The sequence below is a fragment of the Myodes glareolus genome, chromosome 16, assembly GCF_982192425.1.
Source record: "Myodes glareolus chromosome 16, mMyoGla1.1, whole genome shotgun sequence".
Classification (NCBI taxonomy): domain Eukaryota; kingdom Metazoa; phylum Chordata; class Mammalia; order Rodentia; family Cricetidae; genus Myodes; species Myodes glareolus.
The window spans coordinates 33,412,217-33,428,794 of record NC_142041.1 but is presented as its reverse complement, the minus strand read 5'-3'; the positions used below and the strand labels follow the sequence as shown (position 1 = coordinate 33,428,794).

At 49.6% G+C, this 16,578-nt stretch overlaps 1 protein-coding gene across 1 annotated transcript in view; it reads left to right on the top strand.

Moving 5' to 3' along the window:
* Nfx1 (nuclear transcription factor, X-box binding 1) overlaps positions 1 to 7,681 on the top strand; it is a 60,050-nt gene extending 52,369 nt beyond the window's left edge. The window contains exons 19-24 of the mRNA XM_048419754.3: positions 111 to 152; positions 1,594 to 1,692; positions 2,165 to 2,231; positions 3,778 to 3,923; positions 4,582 to 4,686; positions 6,964 to 7,681. Coding sequence (XP_048275711.2) covers positions 111 to 152; positions 1,594 to 1,692; positions 2,165 to 2,231; positions 3,778 to 3,923; positions 4,582 to 4,686; positions 6,964 to 7,036 — 532 coding nt within the window. The 3' untranslated portion in view covers positions 7,037 to 7,681. The remainder of the gene's footprint in view (positions 1 to 110; positions 153 to 1,593; positions 1,693 to 2,164; positions 2,232 to 3,777; positions 3,924 to 4,581; positions 4,687 to 6,963) is intronic.
* Positions 7,682 to 16,578: the final 8,897 nt, after the last annotated feature.

Here is a 16,578-nt window from a genome sequence, read left to right as displayed (position 1 = left end):
TGCCGCAGGCCGTAAGCGAGGCTGCTGCGTCCTCACAAGGTCTACCTGGGGTCTTACTGGCTGGGAGCTGTGAACCTGGGCCTGACTGTCTGTCTCATTTGTTTATCAAGGTTGCAGTGTGACGAGGAATGCTCTGCTCTGGAAAGGAGAAAGTAAGTGGTTTCAAAGCTTGTTGCTTCTTGAGCCCTGTGCGGCTAATCAGGGGAGCCGGCCCTTCATCACCCGGCCCTTTGCTGGGTCTCCACTGCTGTCAGCAGAGGAGTGTGCTCATCACAGTTGAATTGTCTAAGACATTAAACCACTCGGGCAATGTCAGCGTGTTCAGAAACATGAGCTGTGTGGTTTTGGGTGTGGTGTAAATTTCACATGCCACAACATGCTTATTTTGTGACTGGCTAACTTCCTGATCCCAGCAGAGATAAGAGGCTCTGAAACATGTAGAAATATAAGGAGCTAAGATAGCTCAGTCTATAAAATATTTACCACACGAGCACAAAGCCCTGAGTTCTGATCCCTAGCACCCAAGTAAGAGCTAGCATGATGACACACATGTAACTCTAGCATGATGACACACACATGTAACTCTAGCATGACGACACACACATGTAACTCTAGCATGGGAGGCGAGCGGAGACAGAAGGACAAGAGAGATCTGGTGCCCTCTTCTGTCTCTAGGCGTACATGCAGGCAGAACACTCATATAACTCATATTCTACATTCTTGGCTCTTAATGAGTTTGAGGTCAGCCTGGAATACATGAGACCCTGTCTCAAAAAATAGCATGTATCAGGGATGATTTCTGCAGTAGAAAGGGGTGAGCGTTCTTGACTTACATAAGAACATATCTGAGTTTACTATGGTCTATGGTAAGCTGATGTCTATCTCTCACTTCACCAAACTATAGATTAAACTTTATTATAGGTTTGTATGTATAGAAAACAAAAAACAAAGGGGTATGAGCCCAGGGGTGTAGCTCAGCTGATAGAATGCTTGCCTAGCATACAAGCGGCCCTGGTTTGATCCCGGCACCCCATGAGCCTGTATGGTGGTCTCAGGTAGGCAGGCTCGCAGTCACCCTTGGTTACGTAGGTATTTTGAGGCCAGCCTGGCCTACATGAGACCATGCTTCAAAAATAAATAAATTAATAAAACAAAACGAAAAGTGGGGTGTTTGGAAGATAGCTCAGTCAGAAAGTGCTGTCCGTACAAACGTGTGGTCCAGGTTTGCTTCCCAGCACTCCTGTAAAAAGCCAGGTGTGGGTCACATGCTTGTTAGCTCAGTGCTGAGGGGGTAGAGGCAGGGTCTTTGGGGCTAGGTGGCTAGCTTGGCCAAGACCCAGGTCCCAGTGAGAGGTCCTATCTCAAAACCAAGGTGTACAGCATCTGAGGACCACACCCAAGGTTGACCTCTGCCCTCCACATACACACATGTGCACATGCAACCCCCATCCCCCTCAAACCCGAATGTTTTGGATTCAAGCATCCCTAGGGAATCTTGAAACAAATCACTTATAAATTAAAAAAAGAGAGAAATACTTTATATTTTCCCTCTCCTCTCTCCTTTACACTGGCTTCTTTCTCGGTCATTTTCAGGAGGTTGGCAGAGGCGTTTGACATCAGTGACGATTCTGATCCTTTCAATGTTCGTTCTGCAGCATCAAAGTTCAGTGACAGTTTGAAAGATGACGCCAGGTATGTAACTGGTATCCACTTCCCTAGCTGTGGCTTATGAGCATTCTGATTAGTATTAAAGACGGTACTTAGTATGCGTTCTTCCGTTACTGTGCCAGATGACGTTAACATGTGTTGTTTAGCTGGCCCCTTGAAGAACTGAACTTGTGCTTGAGGGGTGGTCCCCATGGCAGGAGTCTAGGCCTTCCCAGGGCCGCATAGGTGTCTGAGCCAACTCAGCCCTCTCTCGCAATCACGAGGTCCTTCTCTGGGACAGTAGCGGTTCCATTTCTGGCTCTCTGGTGGCTGTTTCTCCTCCTTTCCGCCTGCTTCTTTCTTTGCTGTTGTGCCGTGGTCTCTGTGACCTGGCAGGTCCTCACCCCTGCATGTTTCCACCAGCCTCGTCCTCGCTCTCCCTGGAGGAGAAGGTGAGTGGGAGATGCTCCTGGAAGAGCAAGAACAGCTGGAGCTAACTGCTGCTTTCTCATTTTAGGAAAGACTTGAAGTTTGTCAGTGACGTTGAGAAGGAAATGGAAGCACTCGTGGAGGCTGTGGATAAGGTAGGCAGACTCGTCCGACTGGGCATTTCTCTTAGGCTTGAGTTAAAAAGATATTAATAAATAAGTTCCAGAAGCATGGTTAGCCTAGAGGGCTGTAGGAAAAGGTTGCAGATTCCCAATGTTCAACCGTTATAACATTCATGGAAACCTGGATTACTTTCATCATTATAGGAAAGAGATCTACAGTTAAATTAAGTGTACATTAAAAATAACCCTTGGCCAGATATGGTGGCGCATACCTTTAATACCAACACTCTGGAGGCAGAGGCAAGCGGATCTGTGAATTTGAGGCCAGCCTGATCTACAGAGTGAATTCCAGGGGAACCAGGGCTACACAGGGGAACCCTGTCTCAAAAAACAAACAAAAAAGAAGGCGGCTCAACAGAAATACTTGGGTTAGAAGGCATGCAAGGCCCCTCAGGTGACTGAAAGGTTGCCTATGATAGGAGAGCACATTCTATTTTCTCAAAGGTGGGCCGGAAACCCCTGTGGGGAGGCTAAAGATGAAAATGGGGGGGGGGCGGACTTAGGAAAGTGGGCCCTGATCCGCTGGGGATGTCAAAGTGGTACCCTACATGAAAAAGTAATTGAGTGAACGGTGTGGTGATGGCATCGTTTATCCCACCACTTAGGAAACAGACAGGTGGATCTCTGCGAGTTCGAGGCCAGCCCGATCTTATAGCAGGTAGCAGGGTAGCCAGGGCTACACAGTAAGATGCTGTCTCTAAAAGAAAAAAAAAAGTAATGTGTTAAGAAGCAGCCAGTCCTGCTCCAGTTCCCTCTGCTGTCACCGGACTCCCATTTCCTTCCTTTCCCGCTCTGTTCCCCTTCCAGCAGGATACTAACCTGAAGAGGAAACTTAATTTGTCCCTTTTCTGTGTAGGAAACCTGTGCAAATGTATTTCTGTGTTTGGGCACCTGTATCTGCATACTTAACAGCTTGAGGAAACAAACTATGTGGGAAGTTTGGGTTTCTTGTTTTAAGTCCTCAGTGTGTCTCTGCGTTTCTCAGGAATACCGCCCCTCGGTTCTGGGCTGTGTGGGAAGTTTAGGTTTCTTGTTTAAGTCCTCAGTGTGTCTCGGCGTTTCTCGGGAATACCACCCCTGGATTATGGGCCCCTCAGGGAGAAGCATGGCCTCCACACCGCTCGTCCCTGCTCATCTGCCTTCCCCTTGTAAGGAGTGTGGTGTCCACCATGCTCACACACACAGTAGTAGGCAGTCTGAACCTCTAAAAATTTAGTCGCGGGCTGACGAGGTTACTTCATGGTAAAAACACTTGACACACACACACACACACACACACACACACACCTGACAACCTAAGTTTGATCTCCAGCACCCACAGTGAAAGGACAGAACCAGCTCCTAAAGTCATCATCTGACCTCCACAAAAAATAACAATAATAAAGATTCAAACAGGAAAAAGTAAAGTTAAATCCCGTCACCTTGATCGCCTATGCTCTTGTGGTGGTGGTAGGGCTTAGTCGTGAGCGTTTCCGTTTCGAGGGGACGGTGCTAATCAGTGTTTCCTTCTCCCAATCAGGGAAAGAGTAATAAGAAAAGCCACTGCTTCCCCCCCATGAACAGAGACCACCGCCGCATCATCCATGACCTGGCCCAAGTCTATGGCCTGGAGAGCGTGAGCTATGACAGTGAACCAAAACGCAATGTCGTGGTCACTGCAGTCAGGTGAGTTGACCTTGCTGTCACGGGGGGAGCTCTTCAGCAGGGCAGGCATGACGCCCACAGTCTCTGTGTGCCTTTGTTACTTCCTCCTCCTCCTGGAGGAACGGAAGGGAAGTACATTTCTCCAGAACAGTCTTTCACCATTGCCTGAAGATCCAAGCCAGAGAGCAAAACCCACACCTCACTCCACAGGGCTGCCCTGATCCTTTGCAGAAGCTACAGGGGACGTTTCTGCAGGTGGAGCGGGTGTGAGCAGAAGGCCTGTTCCTCACCTCTCCACCGCTCTGTCTGCTGTTCCTCCCTCTGACCTCCCAGCTCTAATCTTGGCTTGATAGAGACAGAAAGAATGCTAGGCTCTGACTCAGTGTCGTTGTCAGAGGAAACGGAGGTGGCAGTGTGAGACAGGACGGACCTAGACTCACCATCTGAACCTAGGGCTATTGAGAGAACGTCACAGTGATAGAAAGTGGATGTGGCATGGGAGGGGGTGGGCAGCAGGTCTGGCAGACACCTGCTGGGTGGGTGGAGGCACAGACTGAATGCAGGTTGACCACCCTGAGACAGGTGGTGTCTGGGTGTGCTTGCCAGCAGCAGTGCCGCACAGTCAAGGCTGTTTCTGCTTGTGAGCCCCGATCTTCAGCTCTCTGCTTACTCCTCTCAGAGGGAAGTCCATTTGTCCTCCCACCACGCTGACCAGTGTGCTTGAGAAGGAAACTCAGACGCGGCCTCCACCGCCAATTGCTCATCACCGACACCAGGCAGACAAGTAAGATTCTTCAGCTATTCCCCAGCAGAACTTGTGTGGGCAGAGCAGCTAGGACGGGTACCTGTTGGGGCTCCATCTGCCATCGCTGGCCTCCTTGGACTTGTGTTTAGAGTGTGAATGTCCACATAGGTTTTGACTGGGACCTCGAACACATTTGTTCAAGCCAGCAAAGCCTTAAGAGAATAGTCAATTGGGCCAGCAAGATGGCTTACCAGATAGGGGACTTATGTGAGTCTGAAATCCTGACTGGGATCCTGGGCCCACATAAAGGTGGAAGGAGGCAGTGAACTCCAGAGATGTCCTCTGACCTCCACACACATACTCACACACTAATAACAGTAAATAAATGTTAAATGTCTGTTAAAGGCGAGAGAGACTAGTTGTGGAATAGTTTCTGCAGCGTGTGTTGGCCTGTAAGTGGATTTCTCTGCCACTCCAGATAATTTAGAACTGGATGCAGTGACAGCAGACGAAGTGGTGTGGGGGTGACAGTTGGCAGTGACAGAGGCAAGTAGAGACTTCACTTTGAGATTTATTTAGTTTTGGAGGGTTAAGCAACAGTGCCCAAGGGGAAGGGTGGATCTGGGGAAGGGGTGCAGCGTTTGGGAGCGATGGTGCAGACAAGAAGGCTCAGGGCTCCAAAGGCAGCGACAGCAGAGCAAAGGTCAGATGCGTCCTGTGTGAAAAACATGAATGCTGTGGGAAGTTAAAGTGCGGGATGAGATTTGGTAAAGCAACCGCACAACATAGTAAAGATAAAGCCAGGCCAGGGGTGACTTGGAATGGATAACCAGATGCTCCGTGGTAGGACCAATTCAGGACACAGCATTTGCCTTGCTTGTAAGGGTGGTGGGTAAGCCTGTGCTTACAGCCCCACTGGTTAAAACATTATCATTTTACTATAATATATTTACTATAAGTGTCATTTTACTATTGTTGAAGGGAGAAAATAAAATCATTTGAAAGGCTGGGCAGTGGTAGCACACGCCTTTAATCCCAAGCACAGGAAGCAGAGGCAGGCAGATCTCTGAGTTCAAAACCAGCCTGGCTGGTCTACAGAGTGAGTTCCAGGACAGACAGCCAGGCTACACAGAGAAACCCTGTCTCAAAAAAAAAAGAAAAGAAAAAGAAAAACTGAAAAAAAATACTTATTTCTATTTAATTTATGTGTTTGCCTACATATATATGTGTGCACCACATACATGTCTGGTGCCCACAGAGTTCTGAAGAGCATGTTGGATCTTCTGCAACTGGAGTTGCAGATGACTGTGACTGCCTTGTGGGTGCTGGGAGTTGAACCTGAGTCCTTTGCAAGACCGGCCAGTAGTGCTCTTAACTCTGAGCCATCCCTCCAGCCTTGGCTTTCACATTTTGCTCTACCTATGTCTCTAGGGTTTGAATGATCTTTATGATAAAAATGCTATTTTGATATAAAGAAAAAGGCAGGAATCTTCCCAGCATTTTTGTCAGCTGAGCAGAGGAGAACCATCTTCTCCTCTTCCTCTTCCTGTCTCCAGAGGTGCCCAGCCTCGCCCCTGGAGCCGGGGAAGATGGCTGAAAGTTACTCTGGAGCCCACAGGTCCCTCTTCCACCACGGCCTCCCACACAGTGCCCTGGAAGTGGGAGCCTCCACAGTGGTTCCTGCACAGAGGCTCACACAGGTGACCAGGGTAGTTTACAAGGTTATCGTCAGGATCGCAATCATTGGTGCTCCTGTGGGCTGGACAGGCACAGCCTCAGCCCCGGGCAGCCTAGACTCGAGTCAGCAGGGTCTGTGCATCCGGATAGACAATGGTCATTTGATGTTTGGATTAGGTTTGGTTTTTTGAGACAGGGTCCTGTATAGCCCTGGTTGGTCTCAAACCCACTATAGCCAAGGATAACTCCTGCCTCCACCTCCTAGGTGCTGAGGTCACTGGTAGGTAGTTGTTTGGAAAACATGGAGCCACAGTTGTATTCATTTCCACTCAGACACAGCCATGGAGAGCCATTAGCATGCTGGGGTGCTATAAAGATTATAGAATCTTTTTCTACCCCTTGCTTGATTGTTTTGTTTGTTTGTTTTACTTGATTGTTTTCAATATAAAACTTTATTATGGAAATTTCTTAGAGCAGAGAAAAATAGTAATGTAATGAACACCTCCAGGCTATTAGCTGACTTAGCACACACTGGGACGTGGGTTCCTGCTGTCTTCCCAGCTGATCCAGGGCTTTCTGAAGATTTAGGTTTATTTTCCTAGAGAGGAAGACACTGAGGGCTCTCTGCTTGCTTTGCAGGAATCCTGGGAGCAGCAGTTTACAGAAGATAGCTAAGGAGCCCGTGATCGACTACTTTGATGTCCAGGACTGAGAAGACAGAGTGATTCTGTGTAGTGGAGACTCATTTGCCAGCAGATTAATCATGCCCACTCCTCCTGCGTGGTAGAACCCCAGATACATGCTTTTTGTGCTGAGACATCCAAAGAATGGGTGTCAGAACCCCCTTGTCTACTTCTGCCCCAAGTATCTCACTGTGGCCAGATCTCTGGCTGTGTGGCCACTGGATTTTTAGTCGTGTGATCGAAGAGGCCCCTCACCCCATCACTGTGATTACTAAGAGGGTTGGGGAGTATCATATTTTATTTGGATAAACCAGAATTTTTTTCCCAAACTGACTTTGTGGCACCTAGCCATAATTTTGGTTGTTCCCATTGTCACCTGGTGGGTGTGGAAAGACCCTTGTAAACCATTTCTGGAACCATCTTACCTAAGCCTGGCTCGGAAAGCTCCCATATGTCTCCGTAGACTGGACAGGTCCCTGGCATCTTCCCCCACATCACCAAGCCTACCCAGGGGCAGCAACTGTCCCCACAATGGTGAGAACGGAGCAAGCTCTTCAGCCATGTTCACGCTGCGGGCCGATGAACTGCCCACCGTAGCCCCGAGTCCTCTCTGGTCAATGAACTACCCCCTGTAGCCCTGGGTCCTCCCTGATCGATAAAGACGCTCACACAGACAGCTGTCCTGTGCTGGTTTTTCCTAGGCCTTCGGAAGCCACACCGACTCTCCCTCCGTCTGAGCTCTGACCTGCTGTCTGACTTTTGAGAGAAGTGCGTGGACAGTCGGGAGCTCATGCCTCGCAGCCACCGCAGTCATCCTTGTTTCCTTTAGCGACCTCCTCATCGCAGGCTGGACTCTTTTTTTATTTTATTTTTTATTTATTTATTTATTTTTTGGTTTTCAAGACAGGGTTTTTCTGTGTAGCCCTGGCTGTCCTAGAACTCACTCTGTGTAGAGCAGGCTGGCCACAGACTCACAGATCCACCTGCCTCTGCCTCCCAAGTGCTGGAATTAAAGGCATGCACCACCACTGCCTGGGGTTTTTTTCACTTTAAAATAAGCTTCAGATCCAGAAACTTGGAACCATAAAACAAGGCACTTAATTTTTACTTTATTTTGTTTTTTGAGGCAGAATCTCACTAAGTTGCTTAAGCCCATTCAGGTCTTAAACTCTCAGCTTCCTTGCTTGACCTTCTGAGTTCTGGGATTACAGGCCTCTACCATCCAGCTGAGAGACACTTAATCTTTTTTTTTTAATTATTTATTTTGTTGATGTTTTAATCAATATGTATATCTGTGTGAGGGTCCTGGATCTTGGAGTTACAGACAGTTGTAAGCTGCCATGTGGGTGCTGGGAATTGAACCCGGGTCCTCTAGAAGAGCAATCAGTGCTCTTAACCACTGAGCCATCTCTCCAGCCCCAAGGCACTTACTTAATTTTACAGGAAAAACCCGCTGCTCTTTGGTCCTAACCCCAGGCTCGGTCGGAAGGCGCGAGGAATAGCAGGATGCACAGGTGACTGGAGAGGTGATGGGAAACAGCGGAGCCTCTCTGAGCCTGTGTAGTCTGTGCCCTCGCACCCAGCAGGAAGTGCAACAACAGAAGTGCGTAGTCTTGTGTGTGTATGCTTCTCAGCAAAGCAGGAGGGACAAATCTGACCGGATTCTAGGCCTGCCACTGGGTGGATGGGGTCTCTTCCATCTACATTGCTAACCAAGTAGTGAACGATACCTGTTGGGCCTCTCACGCTGGGACTGGAAAAGCTCGTGTGCTAGAGCCTGAGAAATGGCTAACTGTTCAGAGTGGGCAGAGAAAAGCTGGTGCCGGGGTTTGAGGCTGACAGGATGTGTCTGTGAGTCATGGAAGCCATGGACAGACCCTAAGCAGGGTAGCAAGGCTGCATTTATGATCTGTATCAGAAGTCCACAGGTGTTTTCCAGAGACCAGAGTAAATATTTTTTAAAATTACAAAGTTTATTATTAAAAGGAACTTGCAAATAAAAATATAACACCAAAGTTGTCCAGATCCAAAGTCTACAGAATTCAGTGAACAACTCAGCTGGAATAGGCATTTGGAACAGACATTGTGGGGCTTCACATTGAACTTTACACTTCCTTTTTGTTTTGTTTTGCTTTTCTGGTTTCTCAAGACAGTTTTTCTGTGTAGCCCTGGCTGTCCTGGAACTGGCTCTGTATACCAGGCTAGCCTCAAACTCAGAGATCTACCTGCCTCTGGCTCCCAAGAGCTGGGATTAAAGATGTGCGCCACTACCACCTGGGCCCAAATCATGACTTCTGCATAATAGAAAATGTTCTGACTTCCCAAGCCATTTGAAAACCAAAAGGAAGAAATCTGGATTTGGTCTTGGACTTGGTTTGTCTCCCTGACCTTGGCAGAAGGGGACTGTGGATACCATCATAGCTGCCATCTCCTGACTCCCAGCCCCCACGCCCTTATCAAATGTCCTTCATGGGCTAGCACTTTCCAGAGACTGAATTCTTCTCTCAGTAATTCTGTACCATGTCTAGCACGGCTTCTTTCAACCGTAGGGCCATCCAGGTAGGCAGTGCAATGGTGTGTGTATGACTGGAGATGCCAAGCCCTCCTGACTGCACCCACAGCAAGAGAAAGCTCTGCCTGTTACACCTCACCACCTCAGCATGCGTCTGTACCACCTCCCATGGCATTTTAGAACCCAGGGCTCCCCCAAAGGAATTGTAGAAGCCACTCTGACCCCTCAGTTAACAAAGGCCAAGCCTGGAAGAAACAGACTTCCTGGGATCATAGTGTGTGCCACATGAGGCCTGGTGTACAGGCCAGGAGGAGGCTAACTCCCTAAGAAAATGAGTCGTGGTCCTAGCAGCTTCCACGTGAAGAACTCCCAGATCCTTCCCAGCAGTCCAGCATGCTCTCTGGTGTACAGACGTGGGAGCCTAGAGCCTGACCGAACAGGTAACCCTGTTCCTGCCTCACTTGCTCTGACCCAGACAGTTGCTATAGTGAGCATTGGGTTCGGCATCCTTCAGGTGGAGTGATGGTCCCTGTGCATGTACTGTGCAGACTGTCCTGCCAGTGGTACTGCTCCAAGCCATCATGAGGGTAGTAGTGGACAGGATCAGGGAGGTGGGGCATCTCCACATGCCAGAGGGCAGCAGAACAAGGAAGCCTCCAGGCCAGACCTGGACACTCAGCAGGCAATGTGGGGGAGGGGAGGAAGTGGCCTTGGCAAGGGCAGGAGCTTTCAGTGACCCCACTTTCCTCTCCGCTGTGCCCAGCACATGAGTAAGAGAATTCAGTGTCCCGGCTATCCACACTTTCCCAGGAGCCTTTTCTAACAGTGGGTAACAGCTAACCACCAGATCAAGCATGGCCACCACATTCATCTCTTAACTCGTCCAAGCCCCAGGGAGTACGTTAGCTCGCTTTCCCAAGATAGACTGAGATTCTCACTAGGTCTCCTGTGTCCTCACCACAGAACAGAGGCAGCTTCTTTGGAGTCCCTGGGGGCTGGCTGGGGCAGGGTGACCCAACAGGTGGGCAGAGAGACCACATCTTCGAACAAGCTGAATCTCTCAGAAGACAGGACCTTTTCCACGGTGGCCACTAGAGTGCAGTGTAGAGCCCTAAACCAGAGGGTAGGCATTCTTACAGGCATCAGGAAGGCTCTGTAGTTCAAATCTTTTAGTAACAGTTACAAAGTTACAAATCTTTTTCTTGTGGGGAGGGGTGGGGGTTTTTGGTTTGGTTTTTTTTGTTTTGTTTTGTTTTTGAGACAGTTTCTCTGTAGCTCTAGCTGTCCTGAAACTTGCAACTTTCTCTGTATATCAGACTGGCCTCAAACTCAGAGATCCACCTGCCTCTGCCTCTGAGTGCTAGCATTAAAGGCATGCACCACCACCACCTGGCCGTATTTTTTTTCTTTTATGTCACACTTTCACTTTTTTCCCCCTCTGGTTGTTGATATAAACTGTAGACACGGAGAGAACAAGCCACTCAGATACGGGAAGGGTATCTTTTCCAGGCGGCAGGAACAGCCACTATAAGGTCCCTGCGGTGGTCCCTGCCATAAACTGTGGAGCCAGGACCAGGGAATAGCAGGTACCCAGAAGTTAGCAGAGGGAATCTGATAGCGTCAGGCCTTGCTGGTCAATGGAAAACTTTAGGCAGAAAAATGTATAAGATCTAGCACAAATTTTACAAAGGATCCAGGCCTAGACCAAGGGCACTATTGCTCTACCAGACAACCCAAATTTAGTCTCCAGCACCAAAATCAGGAAACGTACAACTTCCAGCTCCAGAGGGAGCCTGTGCATCTGGCTTCCACAGGTGTGTATACCACCCACATACAAAAAGACCTTAGAATAACAAGTAAGGGATCCCACCCCTGTGTTAAGATTAGACTGTAAGGTCGAGCATCTTCAAAGAGGCTGTCACCCGCTGCTGTCATCCCAGAGAGGCGGTGAGGATGCTGGGCTGGCAAGACGTGGCCGGCTGGGTTCTGGCTGCAGTTTGCAGATAATACCTAAATGATTTGTTAGCAGCATGTGGGGTGTGGGATGTGAGAGAAAGGAGAGTCGGGGCTGATTTCAGAGGTTTTTTTTGTTTTTGTTTTTTTTTTTTTTTGCCAGCACAGCTGAAAGACTGAATTTGCCATTTCCTCAGGAGAGTGTGGGAGATGAAAATCTTTCCAGTAGGTGGCTAAACTTGGGAGTCTGAAGTCTGAGATAGGACGGGGCTAGGGAGCTAATTTGGGGCGCTGTGATACGTAATGGTATTTAAAAGACAGTGAGATCGTGTCCAGAAAGTGAGCAAAAAGAATCCCAGAGCGCCCTACCATTCAGGTGACAGGGCAGGCCAGAGGACCAGGGCCGCGGTGCCTTCAGCCACTCACTGCCCTGCCTCCTCCTTCACCTCATACCCCTGAGCCTTTAGCTGCAGCCCCCGTGTCTCTGATGATAAACAGGACTCCAGCCTGGGGCAATGGTTCTTGTAGATTCAACACAGTCCCGCTCCACTGCAGGGAATTGCTAATACCAAAGTTAAAGCCAAAGCTCCTGGTTGCCGAGCCTCACCATGTTCTACAAGCAGGCAAACAGAAAGCTCAGAATCCCAACACCCTGCCCCAATTTCAGAAAAGGACGCTTGAAGGTCGGGCTTTTAATAGCACTTGTCTGCTATTAAAAGGGTGATGGGGTGAGGTGGCCATCCTACCTCTTCCAGACTGCAAGGCTCCATTTGACAAAGGCCAAGGGCAGAGTGCAGCTAATGTCCCTAGAGTGAGTGGAAAGGCAGGCCCGACATGGAGTAGGGACTCTTCCCAAAGCTAGACCACCGGACTGAGAACCAAACCAGAGTCCTGGACGAGCCCAGCATGGGACTAGTTCCTGCCTCGTCCCCATCACCTCTCAATAGCAGATGATTGGAAAGGGGGAGGCTGGAGAGGGGTCATAACATGGTTCCTCAGGTTGCTGGGAAAGTCATCCGAGAGGCCACCGAACACCACCAGATCCATATAGATGGGAAAAAAAGGCCCACGATTGGGAGGGGCACACAGGCAGTGTGAGCTGGGACAGGAAGAATGACAGAGGAATGTATTATGAACAAGGCCCCACAGGTGCTGGACGCCCACCCCACCCATCCCGGCGGCTTCCTTCCTTCCTCCACTGAGACCTCTTTCTCCTCTGGAGACGTTCTCAGCTCAGCCCAAACCCTGACCCTCAGCTATTCCCTGGGCCTGTCCTCAGTCTCCCAGGCCTAGCTTCTCTGAGCTCACCTCCTTCCCACCCCTCATCACCTTTGTACTCCAGCACCATGGCTCCTCCAGTCTTCCACTTCCTCCTCACATTCCCCACTTCCTGTCCCCTCTTCCTTCTTCCTGGCATCGTCACTCACACCGTGGACCGCGCATGAATATAAACTCCAGAACAGCAAGGTCTTCCTTGGTGTGTCTGTAGCCTGGGAGCTAGACAATGTCTGCTACAGCAAGATGTCTGTCTACTGAGAGAACGGAAAGGCCTGACCTGTGACTGGGGCCAAGGCTCCTGGGAGCCTGACACTGAGCGGAAACTAACAGGTTTCAGGAGCTAGCCGTGGTGCCACAGCCTGGAACCCTAGCAGGAGGGTGACTAGTTAGAGGCCAGCCTGAGCTACATAAAGAAACCAAGCCTCAAAATAGCAAACAAAAAGCTTTTTTGCTTTGTTTTTCGAGACAGGGTTTCTCTGTGTGACTTTGGCGCCTGTCCTGGTGCTCTCTCTATAGACCAGGCTGGCCTCGAACTCACAGAGATCTGCCAGCCCCTGCCTCTCAAGTGCTGGGATTAAAAGTGTGCGCCACCACCACACCACCCAGCCCAAAAGCTTATTGCAGGGCCAGTGTGGTGGTTCAGGAGGTGAAGGCACCTCATGGAGTGGGTAGGGAGAAGAATCGATAAACAGGAGAATGAGACCCTCATCAGTGGAGCCTGTATTACCGCTCATAGGCTCCTCTAGGATGCCAGTAATGAAAATGGGTCCATGCTCACAAGGCTCCTGGGGAGGGAGGAGGAGGAGCTTGCCCAGGGTCAAGAGGACAGGACAACTGTCTGGAGCCCTGTAGCTGCCAGCACTCTCCTGGTCACCTCCAGCTCTAGATCACTGGCTCTCAGCCTCCTAGCATGAGACACCAGAGGCATTCAAGCCTCTCTCTTTCCTTCCTGATCCCGTGCAGGCTCTGCGCCTGTCAGCCTCCCTCCACTCCAGTGCTATGACCTTCCTGGCCCTGTGTGACCCCAGTGACCCCAGCAGGCTCCTCCTGCCTGTCAACCTCCCTTCACTCCAGTGCTGTGACCTTCCTGACCCTGTGTGACCCCAGTGACCCCAGCAGGCTCCTCCTGCCTGTCAGCCTCCCTCCACTCCAGTGCTGCTGTTATTCGCTCTTCAGAGTTTCTGCTTCTTTCTTTTGTGGTACTGGGAGTTGAGCACTCCACAATCTAACCACATCCCAGTCTTTTCTAGTCTGTGCATGTGTGCGCTGTGTGTACATGTGCTCACACCTGCCAGAGCACTCACGTGGAGGTCAGAGAATGACTTTTGGAAGTTGTTTCCTTTCATCTATCACGTGGGACAAGGGATCAAACCCAAGCAGTCAGGCTTGGCAGCAAGCTCCGTTCCCCAGTGAGCCTCCTCACCCCACCTCTTTTATTATACAGTTTTACTTTTGTTCTGAAATAGGGTCTCACTAATTTCCCAGGCTGGCCTTGAACCTTCAGTATGACAAGTATGTTACTTTGCTCTTTTTTTGTTTCTAAATGCATGACATATACACATATGGATTTATATCACAATACATTATCTTATATTAACTAAAGAATCATTAAAATCTTACATAAAATGTGTGCTCTGAACACCCCCTAGAGAAATCATCACTTTTTTAAAAGATCTATTGCCTCATGACTTTCTCTACAGGCCTATCTGTTTCAGCTCCAGCATCCTGCGTGTGTGTGTGGGGGGGGTTGTTTTATTTTGTTTTGTTTTTTGAGACAGGGTTTCTCTGTAGCTTTTGTGCCTGTCCTGGAACTAGCTCTTGTAGACCAGGCTGGCCTCGAACTCACAGAGCTCCGCCTGCCTCTGCCTCCTGGGGAGTGCTGGGATTAAAGGCGTGCGTTGCCACCGCCCAGTTCAGGTGAACTTTTAAAAATCTCACCTTGTCCTCCACTTCCAGAAGGAAGTCCAACCTCCTCTGTCCCCTGTCCCCTCAGGCTATAAAGTGTGGCTCTCAGCCCCAGTAAAGGACATGGCACTCCCACCCCACCCCCTGCCACACACTTTCTCTCCTCCCCCCCATCACACACACACACTCTCACACACACTCATGCACACCCTTACACCCTCACATACATACATACACACTCACACACACTATTCATACACACACACTCACACACACTATTCACACACTCACACTCATACACACTCACACATACTCATGTACACCCTCACACCTTCACACATATTCACACACTCACACACACACAGTCCTCAGACTCAAAGGCCCGGCCTCATCCATCTCATTCCCAGGGCCTGCACACAGTCCGGGCTCAGCAGCTGTGAAAAGTGACGGCAGAGGAGGAGGCTGTCTCCTGAGCCCTGCCTGATCCACCAGAAGCTGGTCCTCTGAGCCTGCTCCCCGCTAGCTCATGAGGCCTTCTCATGTCTCTTAGCCCATTCGAAGGATTTGTCTCCTTGCTTCCTCCTTCCCAACTCTGGAATCAGTTCCTCCTAATGGCAGGAAGGAGGGAATTAGAGGTCAACCCCATAAAAGCTTTCGCTCCATACTAAGCACTCTGAAGAAAATAAAAACTGATTCTGGAAATGGATTTGAGAATTTTCAGCAGGCATGGGTGGTGCAGGCCTTTAATCACAGCACTCGGGAGGCAGAGGCAGGTGGGTCTATGTGAGTTTCAGGCCAGCCTGATCTGGACAGCGAAGTTCCAGGTCAGCCAGAGTACCATGAGAGCCTGTCAAAGGAGGAGGAAGGAGAAGGGGGGAGGGGAAAGAGGAAGAGGAAGAAGAAATACACACACGCACACACACATCACAGATGAAAGACAAACACACAGTGTTTATGTGGTAATAAAATCTTTAATTTAAAAAAATGGGTCTGGAGAGCTGTGGATTATATTAGTTGATAGATATTATCTAGCATACGCAAGGCCCTGGGCTTGAGTCCCCAGCATCCCATATAAACTGGGTATGGTGGTAGACACCTGTGATCCCAGAACTCAGGAAGTGGGGGCCAGAGAATCAAGAGTTCATAGAGTTCAAGGCCAGCCTGGGCTACATAATACCCTGTTTCAAGGAGGTTGGGGGGTGCGAAGCTAAAAAGACCACTAAAGGCTCTAATGAAAAGGTTGAGATCCTGATGTCAACTCTTGGTCTTGCCTTCCCTGGCTCCAATCTGGAGAAAGGGTTAGAAGCGGGAGACCCTATAGTCCCACCCCAGGGCACCCCAAAGATTCCCCAAATCTGGCCCCCACCTGCTACCTTTGGTCTTTTTCTCACTATCCCTCCAACATATGCACCAATGCATGAAGGTCCACCAGTCTGTGTGGTAATTTTGTTTTTGTTTTTCTCGAGACAGGGTTTCTCTGTAGCTTTGGAGCCTGTCCTGGAACTAGCTCTTGTAGACCAGGCTGGCCTCGAACTCACAAAGATCCACCTGCCTCCGCCTCCCGAGTGCTGGGCTTAAAGGCATGTGCCACCACCGCCCAGTTGTGTGGTATTTTTTTACACGACTGTGAGGCCCTGAGTAGAGACATTCTCCCAGGTCTACCCCTCCTGGAGTTGGAAAGAATTGGAGTCTTTTGGTCCTATGCCCCAGTATTAAAAAAAGAGCCCAGAAGAATAACCCTGGAATATTCCAGGCAGGGTGGTAAATGCCTGTATTCCCAACACTCAGGAGGCAGAAACGGGAAGATTGTTGCTACAAGCGCAAGGCCAGACTCCTCTACACGACAAGTTCCATGCTGAAATATCTCCCAGAAGAGCCCAGGTGGGAGTCCAGCGACAGGAGGCCCCAGGGAGTGAGGGCCAC